Genomic DNA, 21,585 nt, shown 5'->3' with positions numbered 1-21,585 from the left:
AAACTGTGTAATATTTTTTAGTATATTTTGTTGCTTTTTCGTTATTTTCAATAGTGTATGTTATTACATAGTCAATAAGTTGCATTAAAAATATTCCTTTTTTCTGTGTGGTATAATGTGAAACGTTTCTGAAAACTTTTTACCTAAAAATGAAACGTGTAATTCGAAGTATCAACTTTTCTTGAAAAGGTCACCAAAAAGTCACCAAATTAATTTTTCTGTTGCCTGTAGACACCCTGTGAGTGCCATATAACTAAATGTGTGCATATTGAACAGGTAAGTTTACCTTCAATTTGATGTATGATTTGTTGCAAATAGTCTTAAATTAAACTATATCATTGAAACTGGGGACATTCTTTTATGGACATCCTGTACTTCAACATGTACGGATGGGTAGGGGGGAGTTGCAAATATAGAGCACGTCATACATCTTGCTAGCAAAGCCTCTATAATTCCATAGAAATGTGCTAGTTGCTGGGAACAGTTCGGCAGAGCCCCACGGAACCAGATAATGCCAGCCCTGCACTGAAGATGTTCCCGATGTTCCCACACAATACAATTCCCAGTTTAATATATGTGCAACTAAATTGACTCACCCTCCAGTGTTGCCCAAAAAACTTTTTTATTTTAAATCCATTATTTGTTGGGATATAACAGTTCAATTAACAGAAATACAAAGCTATCTGATAAGCTATCTCTTTCTAACATTTTCAAACAATACAACCATTTCCTGTTCTGCACTCCCTGTTGGCATCATGTTTGGCTACATTAATGCCTGGATAGAGTGCATGCTTGAATATCGATATCTCGCTACTTCAAAGCAGGGTGCGTACTCGTGTCTTGTGTTGAGTGAACTACATATATTGAATAGCCTGCACTCTCGCGTGGTTAGTGTGCTACAACAACGTTCGTGTCAGGGTTATTATAAGTTGATACAATATGAATTGTTGTTTCGTATAATTTATTTACTAGTAGGTATGGGTCGGGTCGGTTCCTCGGTTCCCCGGACCGGAACCATTTTTGGGTACTGAAACGGCCCGGTTTTTTAAAGTTACAGGGTTAAGGTTCATTTTCAGTATTTTCACTGCACTTCAAATTTAAAGCACAACCGTTTGGCCTAATTATTGTTAAGACGTGTTACAATGATTTATTTAATTGTTTTTTCCACTACGTATAATCGTATAAATAATAAAAATAGGTAAATAAAACATTCCGCATATCTAAAACAGACAGACGTTACCGTACGTACATACCTCAGGTGTGACTCAATGTACTTAGGAAAATTGATGCACCTACAGCCATAACTATGTTCTATATTATATTTAGTGCCGGGATAACTTTATTCTGTATGTAAATGTAGCACAATACAGATAATTGGAAAATTTTCCGAAATTTCCATCTTGGTCACATTGTTATTTTCATTTATTTACAGTAATATGCCGCGGCTGCGCTGCCATGATTTTGTGAACATAGTGACCAACTTGCCATGGATTACACAACTTATCATACGTGTTAACTTATAAACGGTAACACGTTATTTTATCATTCCAGAATTAAACCATATGGTTTTAAATGTATGTGAAAATTGAAGTAAACAATTAACACCCTTTTAGCTGTTACTTTAAGATGACTTATTTTACCGTAATTTTTCAACACATGCTACCAATACCGGAAGGTTGGTACATAGCCAGAACTTCAATGTTTTATTTTGGCTACTGTCGCGGTTTAGGTTATAAATAATTTGTGTTATTGGCACGTAAATTAATAAAGGAAGTAATATTTTCAGCTTTGTGCATGAGGAGTTTGTTTCGTTGCAGTAATGTCGTCTGTGTGGGAACATTTTGTTCTTGATGCAGATGAGAAGTTTGCTATATGCGAACATTGTTTAAAATACTACCAATGAGACAGTAAATTTTTCTTCTTAAAGATTGATTATCCTCACAACCATTGAGACAGAAACCGGAACAGAACCGAATTCCAAGAACCGAAATGGAACCGGAACCAAAAAAATTACAGAACTAGTATTATGGTGTCAACTAAAAGAGTGATTAAATGCTAAATTAGAATGTATTTTCAATGTGTAAATACTCTTTTGGAAACATTTTCAAATACAGTGTTTCATTCTCTAATTGTCAATATAGTTTGAAAAGTAGGGGTGTGACTTATGTGAAAAAAGCACTTTTAGTTAAGTGAAGTTATTCATACAAACATGAAAGTAATTTTATCTAAATAGTACAGTATACAAAAGCATGCCATACAATTTACATTAATAAGTCATGCAACAAAAACACTTTGTTTAACTTTAAATACAAAAACGATTACTGAGATTCGAATGTGAGTTGGAACTAATGTAACCAAACATGAATAATGCTAACTAGTGCTGGCTACATTTTTATAAACAGTACACTGACAACTAAGATGGAACAGATACAGGTTATAATGTTTGAAAACATCTTTATAAGAAAATTTTCACATCAGAAAAGTTCATATTTCTTTTATTTAAATAAGTGGTAAAAAGATTATGATTTAGATTACAAATTAATAAAAAAATCTTTTATAGGAAAAACTACTACCTACACAAAGCACTCTGAATCTAACAGTGAGACCAAAATATCTGTGATAAATAGAGTCAAGATTTTGTGGTGTTATTTTAAGGCAAATTTCGGTGTAAAGAAATAAAGATTTCGGTGTTATATGGTTTTATTTTTTTGCTCAAAATACCCACGGCAAAATTTTTTTGCTTTTCTGTACGACATGCAAATTTATTAAAATAAATATTAATAAACACTAAAACCTCATGATCTAATTACAATTAAGTTCATTTGCAAATTCATAAATTTAAAGTTTTAAATAACTACTAAAAATTTCACGACTTAATTACAATCACATACACTACAAAATTACACAATTAAGCACTTCCAAAGTTACTATTAAGACGGTTTTATTGAAATGCTATCATAGTTAAATTTTCCGCATTTTCTGGAGTGAGACGTTGTCTTCTGTCACTAACTACCAGTGAGTACCTGGAAAATGAACGTTCTGCATCAAAATTTGATGTTGGGAACCAGATTGCCCTTAAACTGGCTTGAGCAAATTCACTGTAGTCCCCTTTAAGGGAGCAAAGTACCTTTGCAACATCAATTTGGCTTGTTTCTGGCAATGAAAGTTCATCCTCAATTATTTTTTTGAAAGCAACATAGCCATGTATGAATGTATCAATGGGAAGATGGGAAACAGAAGGCAAGTTATGCAGAGACTTCTGTAGGTTTGCATCTTCTATGCTAACCCTACTCACATTTCTTGGGTTGAACAGCAAATTAATGGCATTAAAGACTCTTAGACATGGATGTCGTTTAACAGATGAGTTTTGCCTCAAACGCTTGTGTTTTTCAGTCGCGACATGTTTCACAAGCGTATCGCGTCTCTCGTAGTCTAGCCTGCAGTTACAGAATTTGCACATTAAAATTTTATCACTGATATAAAATCCTTCGCTGGAAAATTCTTTCGATCTGTCACTGGCAAAAACCTTAGTTTTAGGCATTATCAAAAAATTTTTAATCACATAGGAAGAATTTAACCTCTCAATACGCAAAAACTTGCCGTGCTGGAAAGATCAAAACAATGGAGAATAGATGCGAATACAAACGCATACCGAATACCAACATACGTACGTGAAAATTAATACCGACATAAACATGTACTATTTATTATTTACAATTGTTACGTTAAGCAGGGTTAATTTTATTTTCATAGCCTACGTACTTTATTTTAAATAAACAGTAAAAGCAATGCGCTTTAGTGTGTAATATTTTAATTATTAAAAACATAATCTTAGAAAAACATATTTTGGACGTTTGTTATTTTTGTAGGGGTGTGCGGGATCCCGACGCTTCGGGAAAAAAGTCGGGAAAATAGACTTCCCGAAATGCCGGGCGGGAATTATATTACTCCCGAATTTTTCGGGAAATTGTTTAAAAATTTACAAATGTTTATTAATCATGTGAAAATGTTTTCTATCAATTCAAACTGTTTTTACAACAATATTTACTATGGATTCGTACATTTTTGAAGGGTTTCCGTACTATTTAAACGCAAAACATCTTTTAAACTTATGCCGATCGTAGCGACAGCTGTGGTGTGCAGTGAATTATGATAATCGTTTACACATATCTAATTGGAATATAAAAAACGTACATGGAGTACCTTAAATATTGTATGCGTTCATAAATATATTTCTTCAAGGGTACAAATTTTTTCAAGATACGTGAATAGTCAGTTATATAACGTTATTGCCGTCACCATCGAATACTTAACCTAAAACCACTGTGTGTCCATAGACACAAACAAAACACACGCGCAATCCAACCTTTTCGCCAAAGATATCAGAAATACTAGACTTGCGTTACATAACGAAGCGTAACCGTTCTCATTACTTGATAGCAGTGGCGATGTAGAGAACTGTATTGGCACTTTGAAAAATATGAAATCACGTAGTTTTACACCACTGCTCACGAGTATCTAAACATCTATGATTTTGCTTTGGGAGAAAAAAATAGTTGTTTGCTGTTTAGTTTGGCGGGCTTTTTCGGCTGACATTACGTTTTTACTGCTTGGGCAAAGTATCTGTTCCTATTTTCGATGCCGTTGTATATTAAAACAAACTAGCAGCCTAAAAATAATGGATGTCGCAACCGATCAGCTTGTTACTTGTAAACCTAAAAGTGTTTGGAAGTATTTTGAACATCTGACAGACAGTAAATCCCTGGCACAGTGTGTCGTGTGAAAAATTTTTTGAGATGCGAGCATGGTAGCACGTCTGGCTAGAAAAAAAATAATTTGAGGATGCTAAAAAATGTGAAGTCGCCGCTGAAAAAAGGGCAAGTGAAGCAGACAAAAGAAATAGTAGCAAAAAAAAACAACTAACTTTGCAAGAAACGTTTAAATGGCCATTTTCTCATATTATAATTAATAATTTGCCTTTCTATTTTATTTTCCCGATCCCGTCCCGTTTCCCGCGGGAATAATTTATTTTTCCCGAAAATTTCCCGCAGTACAAAAACCTATTCCCGCACACCCCTATATTTTTGTATTTACAGAAAGTGAACGGCGGCCATTGTATCATAGTTAACATCTTAAATTATTATGGTACACAAAATTACAGTTTAAAGAAAATATTACGTTAATTCAGAGACTTCATTTTAAAATCTATAATGAATCACCGTCGCATATAATATATATGGCTGCTAGTTACTGTAAGAAATATTTGATTGTGCTGAAGATAGTGAATTGTCCTTACAGAATGGAAAAAAAAATGTAAATAATCAGGATAAACGAACTTTCGTGACATATCGCGGATTTCGCACAATTTCGTTTTATTTCATGTTTTCAAGCGGTTTTCGGTGTTATTTCGTTTGTTCGCGCATTACCATATAATCGTGGCTCTAGTGATAAATTGTTTTCTTCTAATTTTAAACTCAAAAAAATGTTAGTATATATTAGCAGCAGTGCTATATGGTTCCTCAATTCTGGCTATTTTTTTGTACGATTGTGTTATCTCATGTAGGAAAGGTAACACAAACACATTCTTCCAATGTTACCAACATCTCTCAATGTAACGATGCATGAAAAATGTTGGTCATAGAGTACAGTTGCAATGTTCTGGCCATAATTCCATTCAATTAATCAAAAACTTGAGCATAGTATGTTTAAATAGAATTTCTAAAGTTCATAGCGACTGGCTGCAAAGTATGGTTAAGTCGCAAACGAGTGAAACATGGTGTCTTTCAGTTCTTTTCATAACATATACGTACTGTATTTTTTCTGGTTAGAATTTTACGTTTTCTGGCCGTACGTGCATTATAAAGTGAAGTACATTATTACTGTAGACCAGGGCTGCCACCACTTTGAAAACAATATCCTTGATTGAAATGTGAAATATCCTGTAATATCCTTGTTTTGAATATAAAATATCCTGTAAAATCCTGTACATTAAAAAATACAAAAAAATATGCAATTTTTATGAAAATTACTTGATCACAATGTACGTAACTATACTTCAATCAAAACAATTCAATTTTTAACACTTTATACAAGTATTTACACACACACGTAGCCTACACTTCACCACTGGCAGTATTTAAATATCACTTTTTCAGATGTTTTGCCCTATTCCTCATTTCTTCTGTTGGCTGGAATTCTGCCATATTCTTCCTAGAAGAGATACGCAACAAAGCATTTAGCATTGGCGATGCAAGACATGACCTGTGCGCTGTCTTGATAAGGTTGAGCTTACTAAATATCCTTTCCACCCCTGCATTGCTGTGTGGAAGAATAAGCATTGCCTTTGCAAGCTTACAATGCAGTGTAAAACAATTTTTCCCATTAATTTCGTACTGTGACACTTTATGCCAGGCCTGCCACCAAATTAAGGTTCCTAAATCCTCTTTACAGCATTTAAAAATCCTGTAAAATTTATAGCCGTAATTGACATAATTTATTTTTTGCGGTAATTTTAAATATACATTGCATTCCAAAACATATGTTTAAAAAAAATAAATGAATGTAAAAAAATATTTAAGATTTGCCACTTAGATTACAAAACTAATAGTTGGTATCACAATAAAATGAAAAGTAATTTAAAAATTTCTCTTCAGTAAAGGCTTTGGTGCTTTTCCTATTTACAAACTATAAATACATCCATACAACTGAAGTTATTTACAAGTTTAAAAAAACAAATGTATTTCACATCATTAACTAGCTACTTTTTCATGTTTTGTGATCTTTTCTGCATCTCGTCAGTGGGCTTGAAAGCCAGACCTGCAGATGTTCTCATTCTGCAATGCAACAGCACATTTAACATTGGTGATTCCATTGACGATCTGTGAACAGTTTTAACCATCTTGAGATTGCTGAAAACCCTTTCCACAGCAGATTTTCTCCAGTTGCAGAACCACTCAAAGCTTTGTACAGAAGAGTTTCAACAATCTCTGATGGAAAGAACCTTGCTAACACTACAACCTGCCTAGTGACTGTAACAGCAGTTGATTAATCAATCATCAGTGTGAAAAATTGTGTTTTCATTGCATAGGTAACATAATCTGCAGGTGAAATTATCACTGAGTTCCACAGATAAATTGTTTTCACAAACGAAGTTCGTCCATAACAGTTCCGCATCAATTATTTTGTTTGGTTTGGTTACAAAACTCGTCAAAGAACAACTCTGATCAGCAGCTCATTGGTTTTTCGCATGAACTTGCGTCTTCAAGCCGCCCTTTGTCACGTTCAGTTCCGAGTTGCAAGTCAAACAAACGGCGCAAAATTCCGTTTTGCCACGCCTCAACAATTTCAAATCTTGCTCCCATTATTTACTATAACGCTGTTTATAAAGTGACCTGTCCGGCGAAGCCTTTCGTTTTTTCTCCATCACAATCAGCTAAGACCAAAACTACTACTTAAATCATGTAAGAAGTTTGTAAACAAATGCCGCACCTAAAACATTGTAATGGCAAAAAATACCAATGTTTACTGACGCCATGACACTTCTTAGCGTTTAACTCAACAAACAAAAAACATTTCCCCCGAAATCATAGATATTGTACTTCATAAAACGATATGTGGGAGTAAATGTTTTTGGTTTGTGGTTAAACGATTGGAAGTTCCATGGCGCTACACGTAATGTGAGTGTTTGCTTTACTGTTGGATGCTTGTATGGTTTGACAACTTCAACTAGGTAGTTGAATGTAAATATTTACATGAACGAAATTCAAATATGAAAATATCGGCGAAGCGTCGTAAATATCCGTGAATGTCGCCGTTTATCCGTTAGTCCGTTTTAAGCTTCAAATATCCGTGAAAACGGATAATATCCGTAAAAACGGCAGGCCTGCTGTAGACTATAAAGAACAAATGGACGTAGCTATGCAAAAAGGAACCAACCCACATGAAACCTATTCTGAGTATTTTGAAGTTAAAGTTAATTATAAATTGTAATTCTCGTATTGATAACATAATGTGGGTATAATTTTAATGGTCTAGTATAAATACTGATGTAATAATAGCAACGACGGTACAATCAACCTTGTACTATTTTAATTTATTTTCAAATAAAATATAACAAAATTGTGGGTTGGTACCTTTTTGCATAACTACGTCCAAATTACATTTGAATTGTAAGAACAGGAAAATCCCAGCAAGCAGAGAGAGCAGGCACACCTGGAGTATGGTGAAGTTCTCCAGCACGCTGTTCATCATGTACTTCTCGGGCAGGCGCTTCAGCTTGTGTATGAAGTTGATCATGTACTCGCACATGGGCGAGCGGTGGATGCGGTACGCGAAGCGCCCGTTCTCGAACCTGGCGTACTCCGTCTCCACCTTCTCCACCACCTGCTTGCCGAACGAGCACACCTTGGTGGAGCACGTGATGGTCATGTTCTCGTTGCTCTCGTACCTGCAACACAGCACCACAGCATCACAACCCACCGTCGAATTCATATTTACCTACCACATCATTCTACTGTAGGCTATCCTTGAATCACGTTGGTTCCTATAGATACGTCTGCCAATTTCATATCAGTTTCTTTGGAATGACCCGTCCGCTTAGTAAAACTCTCGTCCATTAACGAAACTAACAGCAAATGTTGCATTAGGTTAATATAGGAAAGTCGTCAAAAATAAGCTAAGTAAGTGATGCTAAGTGATCCTAGCTGCTTATGCTGTACCTAGCATTGTAATCAATGTTCTTAGTTTAATAAACTTTAATTGCTGTGTAATGTGTAAATGTGTAAATTTATTTTATGTTATGTTTGTTTAGGTTATGTTAGTGACATTTGAATTAATTAACTGTGCTTTTCAGAACAAGGCATACTCTGAAAATACTATTTGATACTCCACTTCTAAATATTGTACTACGTATATTATCAAAATATCATATCCATCTGTTACATAAGTAGAAGAAGTAAAATCAAGTTCATTTTGTTGACCAATAATGTTAAGGGCGTATAACCCGTTCCAGGTCATGATTTTAGATTTATATTAATCACTGATCAACTTTTAGACATTTTCAATCGTTTAACTTTCACGAAATGAAAAATATATATAGTGGCATACTTTTTGCATAATTAGCTGCCAAAGTTACATTTTTAACCTTTTTGGGTTGTACAAATAACGAGAATTTAATTAAACTTTTTAGGATTAACTGCAATGCCACTGGCTACTTCAAGAAATGGTTTGCATTTCTATTATAAAAACTCATTTCATGTTTCTTGGCTGTCAAGATCATACAAATTTTGAGAATTTTGAAATGTCAGGTAAAATTAATTAATATTTTCTGAAAGAAATGCAAATCATTTCTTGAAGTAGCCAGTGGCATAGCAGTTAATCCTAAAAAGTTTCAGTTCTGCAATAAATTAAATTCTCCTTATTTGTACAACCCAAAAAGGTTAAAAATGTAACTTTGGCAGCTAATTATGCAAAAAGTATGCAACTACATATATATATATATTTTTCATTTCATAAAAGTTAAACGATTGAAAATGTCTAAAAGTTGATCAGTGATTAATATAAATCTAAAATCATGACCTGGAACGGGACATACGCCCTTAAGCATCATTGAAAATTTTTAGTCATGAATAAAATTATTTTAGAAGATTGGAGTCATACATACAAAGCTAGAATTATTTTTTGTAAGGGAAAATACTTTTTCAGAATTTCGTGAAAAACCATGTCTAAGTCACCCATTAAAATGTACACAAATTAGACGCTAGGAGCGCTGTAGTAGCGCATCTCCTGCTTTTACCATTTTAACAGGCCCGAGTTTCCTTCATTGTCTTCTACAATATTTGCTGTTCACAGGGATTAAATTCACAACCTTGTTGCAATATGGAGTTTTTTTTTTTTTTTTTTTTTACGAGCAACGACAAACTTTGGACAACTTCAGAAATGTTCGGGTGTGACTCTCATCCCAGTTGTAAGCTTCCTGTGAGTTTTAACAGCATACACAAACAGCGAGTTTGTGTCATTTCTCTATATATCCGCTACAGGCATCTTCCTATCCTTCTCCTTGGCAAAACACTGTCGGCATGGGGAACTTATGGATATGAAAGCTAGTGTGTTAATCGCAACCATGAGCACTCACATTAACTGGCGGGAGATTCGAAAAAAGAGGGTGATGGGAGGAGACTGCCCTCAACTCATTTACTTAGTGAAGCTCACGGCTGCTAGCAAACTAAGAGCTATTAAAAGTTTGGTTTAGAAATTTGTCAATAGACAGCGTTGCCTTGAATTTGTAACGTGCTAATCGTTTGGTGCAACCATCACGTCTTGCCTAGGGGTCGCCTGCCTTCCCAAAAAATGAAGCTGAAGATTGGCATCCCAGTTTTTTGCTGATGCACCAAAACTGTGCAATCAATGGGACTTTAAAATGATGTTCCTTGTATTATGATTAGAGGCACTGGAAAATCTTAAAAACAATATAGGCGTGAATAAAAGCGACAAAATGGTTTAGCGACGAATAAACGCTACCATCCCGTTTTTAGAAGTAATTATTAAAATTTCAACTAATATTTAAATTTCCAGTAAATTTTAGGTTTATCTAATATTTTTTAAATAAACCATTTCTTATTATTAACGGCCTAACCTCATACAATAAAGAACATTCTTTATTTTACGCATCTTCTTACCGTGTTTGAAGATTACCTAATAAACGGTGATGATGGCGAGCCATGTAAACAATCAACACGATTTATGAATCTTGTAAATAACACGAAAACAATTTAAATACGCATAGGCTCGCGCGGAAACTTTGTTAACGGCAAACGTAACGTATGACCCAAACAAATGTAAACGATTAAAGAGACGTTTGTTTACGTGCATGAATATTTTCACAGGAAAGAAAGTGAAAACATTGAAGCGGCCATGTTTGCCAACGTGTGCGTGCGTGTGTGATATTAACACAAGCAATCAAATTAATAACTGTTAAATCACAACTAAAATATAAAGATGCATTAATTTAAGTTTACAACACACGCAGCTTATATTTGGCAACTACAAAAAAAATTATGAAAATCTACTTCAGTCAAATTCGTTAGCACTCTTAACGGGAAAACAAGATGGCAGCAATGTAGCTCTATGCTTTTGTCACTCATTTGTTGAACGTACCTAGTGTTTTCCTAATTTCCTAACCCGAAAAACAAACGGTAATCTGTGAAACTAAAATATTGCACTGCTATTCACAATAAAATTAAGGTTATTAAAGTCGGTTTTCTGTATCGCGTTCGCGTGCAATGCAGTTAGATTTAAAAATGTTTTTTTTATTATTTTTTTTTACCATTATGGAAGAACAAAATCTGTTACTGTGCATTCACGTGCAGAGCAATACATTTCTATGTTAGTGACACTAACATACTTATGTGCAAAGCTTGCAACATCCGCATAAACTGGGATAAGAATCATGTAAGAATTTTCTAGTCTATTAAAATTAAAGCTATATAAATGCTATATGGCAAAATATAAATGCTACGAACTGCCATTATAAACACTATTTTCCAGTGCCTCTAATTACAATGTGTTTAGCCCATGCAACGCCTGGGCACTGTGAATAAAGGTGTGACTGAGCAGCGACACTCACTGGCTGGTATATGAAGTTCCTTGTATTGCGATGTGTTCAGTCCATGCAACGCCTGGGCACTGTGAATAAAGGTGTGACCGAGCAGCGACACTCACTGGCTGGTGACGCCGTAGAAGGCCCCCGCCTCGTCCTGGATGTTGGTGTTGAGGTCGGCCCAGAACTTGACGAGGAAGAAGGCGTTCTGGGGGCCCTTGTCGTACAGCTCCTTCAGGCCGCCCTTCTTCTCGGGGAACTTGTCGTAGATCTGCCGCACGTCCACCGCCTGCAGCATCAACATCAATGCTTTAAGTTCCAGTCAAATTTCATTTTTAAAACAGTCCATTTCGGTGTGTTATTGTTTTCGTTTTTTTTTATATAAAAGCTGTCTTGTTTGTGATACTTACTCCACCAAAATCAGGAGCGCAACAACAGGGGGGGGGGGGGGGGGGGGGTATTTTGCCCCCCCTCAGAAACCTTTAAGTGGGGGCAAACAAAGTGCTGTGTGATCAATTTTTAGATAATATAACTGCTTAAATAGCACCATTTTCCACCTTGAAGTACAAATTTTCCCGGGGGGGGGGGGGGGGGGACGGACCCCCCCGCTTCAATAGGGGGGGATCTATTATTCTTTATAAAAAGGTATATTGCCCCCCCCTTTGAAAATTTGGTTGTTGCGTCCCCTGACCAAAATAGTTGACCAAAATAGTTGTAAAATTTAAATGCTGCATTTTTACAATAAAATAATCTGTAAAATTGGCCTGAAACAGATCCAAACAATAAAAATAAATTAGCGAGCTGTTGTGGTTTAAAAAGTGATTCAATGTGAGAAGCACAATAATTTTCCTCGTCCATTCCTTCCGTACAATTCTTTTTTGTCCGGGAATGGTGACATTCCTTAGATTTCAAACATCAAACTATAATTTGCCTTTCGGTGTCATTTAGGTTTTATCGCAATTCATCAAACATGTTTTGTTTCTGTCATTGAACTTTAAATCTATGATATTGGTTACGATTATGTCTGAAAACAAACACTATATAAACTATATGAATTAGTTTAGTACCTTAATTAGTTTAGAGAGTTAATATTTGATTTAATTAGGAACGGGTCCAGGTATAAGTTAAAATCGGAATTCAAATCATAAACAGTACACCAAAATTAACATTTTATAAATGTAACATTGCATTTGATTTTTGTTTAATATTCCTTTTGCAATTATTGTAAGGTACAGCACAGAATTCCACTACCAAAACCACATTGATGCAGGGTTAAAAAAAAAAAATTAAAGTTTAACATCGATTGTTTCTACGTATGCTACTACCTAGTTGTGTAGCAGCAATATTCTCAATATTCTTTATATTTGTGTAATGCATTGTATAGGCACCTAGCCTAAATCAAGAAAAGCACTGCCGTCAGATATTCGTACGAGGTTTAACAAACCAGACTTTGTACGTGATTTTATGTACGTGACTTTACTTAAGATTTTTGTTTTGTTTTTGAAATCAGAAATTGGTTATGGTATTGATATACAGTGAAAGTCCGTTGTAGCGAATACGATCTATAACGTAAAGTCCGCTATAACGATAATTGCCATCGGCACCGTCAGTTTTGCATATGCTGCGTAGGATAACAATTTTGGAAATAACGAATGCAGCGTGGGCTCATTTTCGCTATAGCGATAGATTACACGCCTGTAATTTTGCTCTAAAACAAGAGAAAACATCTACAATTCCCTTAATAAATGAAAAACAGCTTCGCACAATTCCACGCGTCCGGCAAACGAAACAACGCGCATGATGTGGCCGTCTTGGCAACACCGCACAAGGTGGGGCCCCACAGCGAGCATAGCTTGCCTCGCGGCGACGAAATCAAGACAGGCCCCGCTGCGAGCATTACTTATTTAGAATCACGCCGATTGTAGCCCGTAAATGATAGAGGTTTAAAAGTAACGAAAAAAAGCGTACCCCTTTGTATTCGTTACTATAACAATTAGTACTCGTTACTATCGTATCGTTACGTTACTCGTTACTTCTGATACCGCATAACATGCTATGTTATGTTGCAGCAACGAATCGAGTCGTATTGCGTACACGTACAGTATGACGTCGCATAAATAATAATAAATAGAAAATAAACAATTAGCAATATTTGATAATTAACAGTTTTTGTTAACCAAGAAACAATTAAATCTCATTAGCGCTGCTTTTTAATATTACCTATCTCTTTTAAGATAAGAAAAAAAACAAACGTGAACATACGCAATAATAAAAAACAAAATCATACATATTTCTAATTTGTAAAAAATACTTTCCTACGTTGTTTCTGTTCCAATCTCAAACTTTGTCTCACACACAATACCTGTAATAAACAGTAAAAAACTTGGACGACGAATTTCCAAATTATACTTTACTTAATAATCAAACATCGTTCTTTGTAACGTAAATTCATCGAATATGCGCGCGCATGCTAAAATATACGAAAAATGCGAGTAACGAGATGCAGCCGTGTGTAACGTTTCGTTACTCCTTACTAGATGGCGCACCCGTTACTCAGTACCGAATACATACGGTTTGCTACAGCTCTAGTAAATGAGCATAACTCGTCTCACACTTGCATCGTAAGCGTGCGGGGAGTTGACGAACACGGAACTTGTCGAGCTCGTCTTTTCTAATCAAAACGAAGCGGCGTCTGAAGATGATGACAATAATGACGACGAACCAAGTGACATATCTGTTCCGTCAAAAACGTCAATGATGGAGGCACTTGAAACAAATCAGTCATTTTTATCAGCATACAAATGCTACGATGAAAGATTTGATGAACTTCCAAGAGGTCCAGTCGTTTATTTTGTCCGAAAGTCTAGAGAAATCAAGGCAAACGAAAATTGATTCGTTTTTTAAAAAGTGTTTTTTAATTTTGTGTTATTTTCCATGGGTCTGTACGAGTGATTATTTTTGTGTTACTGACCAATAATTGTCGGAAAAATTATTTTATATTATTTGTATGGTTGTCCAACGTAATTAGAGATTTTTAAAAATTTTGTTTTTGTATTCGAAACTCCGCAGATATGCACCCGATATCATCAGCTTAGAGCACGTCTCCAGCAAACCAGCTGCGGTCAAAGCGACAGGAAGCGGCCGGCATGACCGCCCGCCCGTCTCCATGTAAACAAACAGCTGTGCGCTTAGCCACGATGTGCGTGACGGCCTTATCACGGCCACACAGTCTCATATTTCGCAGTCGGCAAGTGCTGATATAGCTTAGAAATTATTTTAGTAAGTTTTATGTATAAATTCCTTTACTTTTGTTGTGAATTTCCATAGTAAAAACAAGCGAGAAAATAATATATTTAAAAAATGCTACAAAAATAAGATTTTTTTTTTAAATTTTGGCTATAATGAAAATTCACTATAACATAAACTTTTGGCGCTGTTATAAATTTACGTTATAAAGGACTTTTACTGTAAATAACAGAGTTTTGTTTCTTTAAGAGCTTTTATGTACTTTCAAGTTTTTCTTTTGTATTTCTAGCTATGGTTCTTGGTACGAGAGATGAGTCGTGTGGTACTACAAGCATGGCAAAGACTGTCAGGGATTTGGTTGAAATGCTGTTGCCATGCGCCAGTACTGGCTGCTTTGGCTAGATGTAATGTTGTGTCATTGGTCGAAAGAGGAAAGAGTAATCTTTCATACAGTAGAGCCCTTTTTTTTTTTTTTGACAATCGGTGGCCACACCAGCAAACAATGGACTTTGCCATTTGTACCATGCATTGCACGCAATCACCTGATTCGCCAACAAACTATAATAAAACTGTGCCCAAGTGATGCAATAATTGGTTTAAGTTTTTCTTTTGTACTATCATTTTTTTTTTTGTTTGTTCCTCTTGGTGTAAATGTTACTGCGTAGTCTAATGACTATGTTCAGTGTTTGATAAAATAAAAATTAATCTGGAAACTTTATTCCTGAATTCTTTTACTTATGCAAAGCAATTTCAAAACAAAACCAACTTAACCTCAAAAAGTAATATTCTACAGAACTTAATTATTCTCTGTGTTTATGGATGAGCAATCTACACCAACTGTCACAAGAGTAGTAATAAACATATAGAAATATTGAAACCTACAACATTAATAAAATCAAAATCAACACACATAAACATAAAGAAATGGCTTGCAATAGTTGACAAGATTCATTACACAATATCCAACATTCTCATACAACTCAAAAGCCAACTAAAGTTCCATTTGATCAGGCAACAAAATGTTTGTATCAATAAATTATTCAAACGTGATATAATATTTTTCATTTAATTTACCAGTACTTGCTGGTTTGCAAGTTCAATGTAACAATATAAGGAATAATTTTTTATAGATGCTGCACAGCTGGTTATCATGACATTTAGAAGTAAAACAGGTTAGCTTACCATATAATTTGATAATAATATTCAGCTGTCAAAAATTTGAATGTTCACTGAAGGGACAAACACAGCAGTATATATAATTAGTAAATTTTACATTTAAAGATTTAACCTCTGAAAGGTAATTTACTGGGACAAATATAAAAAAAAGAGTAAAACGTAAGCTTGTTCAACACCACCAACTGCATTACCTCGAGTAACGGGTCCGCGTAAGTCGCCGATCCACCAATGTGAACGTAGAGGTGTTTATGGTACTGGAACACACAAAACAAAATTACACTGTTTATGATACGGGAAAATACACCGTCTCCAAAACACATTCATAACCTCAGAAAATTAAACTGATTAAATCTTTATACATTACAACAGTTATTTGAATTGTCCAACAAACTCATTCATTTCAAACAGCGTGCCCAAAATATTTTATGAATTTTTGCATCCGACACATTATCAATGCACAACTAGCAAAAGATGAAAGTGATGTAGAGAGATATGTTTAGCTTGTTTATTGTATAATATAACACACCATGCAATGTAAAGACTGTTAACGTAAGCTGGATTAGACTACAGGAGGGATATAAGTAAAGAGCGAGCAAGAAAAATACAGTAGAACCCTGTTACAATGTTCCTGCTTGTCATATTTTTAAAGTCCCAACATTTTCACCATAAGGACAATGTGTTTATTTCCTACATATAATGTTTCACGAATAGTACATTTCCTGCTTATAATGTTTGCTTTATAAATGCAAAATAAAAATTTATGAACCTAACTATTCCAACAGCTATCCAATCTGTGACATGTTAAAAGGTTTACTTTATACTTTATACTTTACATGCATATTTGTTTAATCTAGAAATGTTTATGAAACATTAGATTTCATTTATAAGATTCTATATTTATGAATAAACATAATTCACTTAAAACTAAACAATAAAATCTTCTCTACTTATTAAAACACCAATGTATTACATATGTACTTGTTTTTATTTGACGTTCCCTTTCAAACTACAGTAGGTATTCAATAATTCAGCAAAATTGCTAAAGCTTGCTTTATAAAAAATTCAAGAACATAATATTCAAAATGTCCAGCAAACACATTTTAAACTACCAGTTTATAAACTATGCAAGGTGCAATAATGCAACGCTAGTATTGTTCAACTGCCAACTATCTTGTGTGTTGTTTTACGTTTGACGGCCATATTTGAAGGAAATTATTGTGAAAATGTTTAGAGACACGATGTGTGTATAGAGGTCCACAATGATTTATTGCACATATTATGTTTACACTTAAACTTTCACACACACATATGTACACAAACAAATTGATTGTTTAATAGTATTAGATTGTGATTTTCGTGGGTTGCATTCCACATGGTTAAACATGTAGACTTTTGGAGTGGCTGAACTTCACACACACTTACCACATACTTGTTACATTATTAGCTGGCAAAGTTGCATCTTTAATGTTTTGGTGCAGTATGGATAAGAAGAATGAAATTGAATATGAAGCTGGAACTTTTAAGGTTTAAAATAAATTTAATTTTACCTGGCATTTCAAAATAATCAGAACCACACTGTGCAATGGTCACCAGCATTTGCCTTTCGACTCATACGTTTTCAGTTATTTATTCCATTTGGTTCTTCTCATTCAAACCGCACAAAAATGTTAAAAATTCCACTTTGCCAGCGAATTGTGCGAAAAGTATTTATTACACGTGTTTCTTTTCATTTGCGACCTTTTCGAACGTATCACAAAAAAAAAATGAGCCATCAAAACGGTGTACTGATAATTGTAATGATATTTTGAAATATTTAGACCTTTTAAAAAGGGCAAAAATCTCAATGAAAGGGCATTTTGAATTCTTACATTTTCTTGCATTTAAGAAAAAGATAACTTCTGACGTAAATAATGCATGTTATTGTTATTTCATTAGTAAGAATTAATATAAAATTGACAAATTCAGTTATTATATTTTGTTTAAGTGTCTTTTTTCATGTGTTGTCCCATTTTTATTGTTTTGTTATTTGTGTATGTTATTTTTGATGTAATATTTGTCAAGTGCCCGCCTGTTAAAGGCTCTGACTGTTGGTAGGCACTCTAATAAATGAATCCGGCAGAAGCTGGGCCACTCACGGTGTCGGCGTCCCTCTGCTGCTCCATGAAGGCGGAGAACTCGACCAGGCGCAGCTTGTGGGTGGCTATCGCCCGGCCCTCCCAGGGCGGGGGCGGCGGCACCTGCAGGCCCATGTCGTTGGACGACACCGCCGTCGCCGGCTTGCCCATGTACGGGGGCTGCACGAAGGGCTTCACGCTGCCACACGCACATCACACAACCTCCTGCACTAACTTCACGAGTTTTTTTTTCCAGGCTACAAGTTTAAATGTGTACATGACCGGAAGTCCACACCAGGGGCGTAGCCGGGGAAGTTTTAGGGGTTCAAACCACCCCCCCCCCCCCCCTTAGCTCCAAATTTTTAATTAATTTCTTATTCATCACTCAAACAAATTTTATATTAAAATTAATAAAATTTTTACCATTACAATATTTAAATTTAAGTACCGAAAACTGCTAAAATAGCACTATTTTACACCTTAAAATCCCAATTTTCCCGGGGGAGGACACCCGGACCCCCGCTTTAATACACAAATCCTGGCTACCCCACTGGTCCACACAAATCTGCAATAAAATTTACTTTGACTTTTTTTCCTACCAATAATTTAGGTATTTTGCAGTTTCCTATTTCAAAAAAAAAATGGGTGCATATACTTATGTACGCACGTTAGAAGTTATACTTACTTGGCGTGGTAAAAAAAAACTACCTTTAATTTTGCATGTAATTAATAGAAATAGAATAAAAGGACTGGCATGATATAAGTAAATACTCAGTATTCACACTATAAAATTTTGTATGCGAAGTTCTGTTTATAGTGTGAATGTGTGAATGACTATATGCACGAAAACACCAGCTGAAAAAATTTATTTCACAGTCTGGGTGGTGGTTTGTAGACTAGAGCATGAAATACCTCTAACAGCATTTGAAGGTCAAGAAAAAGGTCTTTTTTTTTTTTTTTTAGCAATGCAGCAGAGACAATGTGTTTAAAACAAGACAATGTACTTTGTCTCCACTAGCCTAAAGTTGTAAAAGTTTTCAGTAGCTGTCAAAATAAATTAACTATGTACAAAGTAATGGTTGTATAACACGTGTTAACAGGGCCGGAACTAGGAGATTCGTTAGGGGGGGCAAAGCTTAATTTGCCGCCCCCTCCTTACCAACATTATAAAATACCCTTTTTTGTTAGAAGCGGTGGTTGAAATGATATCATTCACTTATACATAGAATTGAGAACTTTTATTTATCAAGTACACTAATTGGAAAACTAATACAATTACATTTTTTATTATAATGAAGTAGACTGTTATCAAACTATTGTTTATTGTTTGCACAACAGTGAAAATTAATGTCTTACCAATAAGTTTATTAAGTACTAAAATTACATAAGGAACATGTGATTCTGAATTAAGTATAATATTGTATTGATAACCATACAAAGAAATTCAGTTCAAAATTTAATTTTTCGAGCATGATTAGTTGCAAAAGTGTTAATAATATCATCAAAATTGATCAAAGCAGCTCGTTTGTGTTCAATAGATATAATACTTAGATTTGTTAATCTCTGCTGGCCCATCGTGCTTCTCAAATAGCTTTGAATAAGTTTAAGTTTACTAAAACTTCTTTCACCTGACGAAATTGTAACTGGAAGGGTGAAAAACATTCTCAGGGCAGTAGTAATGTTAGGATGTGCCTCCTCCAGTTTATTTTTGTAGATAAGGCTCAACATTGTTGATGCTTTAGCATCTTGTAATTCATAGTCTACTGTTAATTCATGGTGCTTAAAACTTTCAATTTCAAATACGAATTCTTCTTTGTTAAGATCGGCACTGTGTTTCCTAATTCTGCTGCTTTGAATTTTAAATCTTCTACTTCCATTTTATGAATTTGAACACCACTAAAAAATCCAAACTTATTGTTAATGTTCTCCAAAGCCTTAAACCTGTTACTCAGTTCCGTAATTAATCTGTCAATGACTTTCAACATTACTTGATGTAAGTTTTTTGGACATACGCCATTGCTAAGCACTTTTTCTGTAGAAGAAAACTAAAAAAAAAAAATAAAGAAATAAGTAAAAATAACCAAAACACAAAAAGCACAAATTAAGCAAAAAATTGCTGTTGTCAACAGAATATAAACACCACAAAATATTCCGTAACAGGAATATGTTCAACAAACAAAGAAAAAAAAGGAAAATGTACTAAGAGAACGAAAAAAAAAAACACAAATCATGACAACACAAAAATATTGAACCCAAAAAAAAAATTCAGCACAATGGTTGAAACAAGACAAAAACACGACAAAACGAAAAGACAAAACAAACACAATAGTTTTCCAAAACAGAATAGAACGAAAAAAAACCCACAAATGATGACAGCACAAAAATATTGAACCGAAAAAAATTCAGCACAACAGTTGAAACGAGACAATAACACGACAAAACGAAAAGACGAAACAAACACAATAGTTTTTCCAAAACAGAAACAAGCGACGTTTCGGGAACTGCTATTTGCTCCCGTCCTCAGGCAGAGACACACATGGTACGAAAACACAGGGGCGACTGAGTAGGGGCTGGAAAAATTAGGTTAGGTATTTATCAGAGAAAGGGCTACATCTTGCTCAGCCTAGTGATCACCCGCGCAACGGGTCCTTGAGATGCCAGCTCTCATTGCAGTGGTTTTACTCACTCCAGACCACGAATTATGGTAATACTTGTTTCTTAGAGTGAAGTAACGCATTTGAAGTACAAATATATTTACAAATTATGCATAATCAAGTTAAATAGAATTTCTTAATTTCTTGGCTAACTTATTGGTTGTGAAATGTACACTTTCAAAACTTTTTTTAATGACTAGTTTCAACTTGTTTTAGTGAACCACTTTTCATATTTTGCCGCCCCCTGATATTTGCCGCCCGGGGCACATGCCCCCCATGCCCCCCCTTAGTTCCGGCCCTGCGTGTTAATGAAATATCTTGCAACAAAATAATTTTTAAAAATCATTTTCCACAAAGTAAAAAATAAATTCTTACTTGTCAAGCACTGTGTGAAAAAAGGATTGAAAATATAAATCCTAACATTCATTATTACATGTTTTGTCTTGCACCTTTCAAATTTTGAAAAGTACCTTTACCAATAATTGACTAGACAACCAATCCCCAGCCAACAAAGTGCACAGCAAACAAACTCGACCTTGATGAATCAACTCCTTACAGGTTAAAAATCTCCCTCTCCCTCTCTTTTCTCCCCAAAGCCCCCCAGCCAAAAATCAAACGCAAGCCCCTTAACCCAACCCTAGTGGACTGACAAAATAGGTCTTTCATTAACAAACCTGTGCCAGTTGTAAATGTTATGTAAAAAGGTGCCATAAACATTTAAAACGTAGTAAATTATGTATTTTCTTTAAAAAGTAAATTATATATGTAATAAAATTCTTTGAACATAAGCAATTGCAGA

At 34.8% G+C, this 21,585-nt stretch overlaps 1 protein-coding gene across 4 annotated transcripts in view; it reads right to left on the bottom strand.

Moving 5' to 3' along the window:
* The window catches only part of LOC134540754 (transcriptional enhancer factor TEF-1), a 268,214-nt gene that overhangs the window by 8,237 nt on the left and 238,392 nt on the right, over window positions 1–21,585 (bottom strand). For all 4 annotated transcript variants that reach the window (XM_063383655.1, XM_063383652.1, XM_063383653.1 and 1 more), the window contains 4 exons: window positions 18,154–18,331; window positions 16,210–16,272; window positions 11,719–11,885; window positions 8,212–8,446 (listed from right to left, as the gene is read on the bottom strand). In XM_063383655.1, coding sequence (XP_063239725.1) covers window positions 8,212–8,446; window positions 11,719–11,885; window positions 16,210–16,272; window positions 18,154–18,331 — 643 coding nt within the window. The remainder of the gene's footprint in view (window positions 1–8,211; window positions 8,447–11,718; window positions 11,886–16,209; window positions 16,273–18,153; window positions 18,332–21,585) is intronic.

This window comes from Bacillus rossius, chromosome 17 (assembly GCF_032445375.1).
Source record: "Bacillus rossius redtenbacheri isolate Brsri chromosome 17, Brsri_v3, whole genome shotgun sequence".
NCBI lineage: Eukaryota > Metazoa > Arthropoda > Insecta > Phasmatodea > Bacillidae > Bacillus > Bacillus rossius.
The sequence above is the reverse complement of the archived record's forward strand: the minus strand, read 5'-3'. Positions and strand labels throughout refer to the sequence as shown.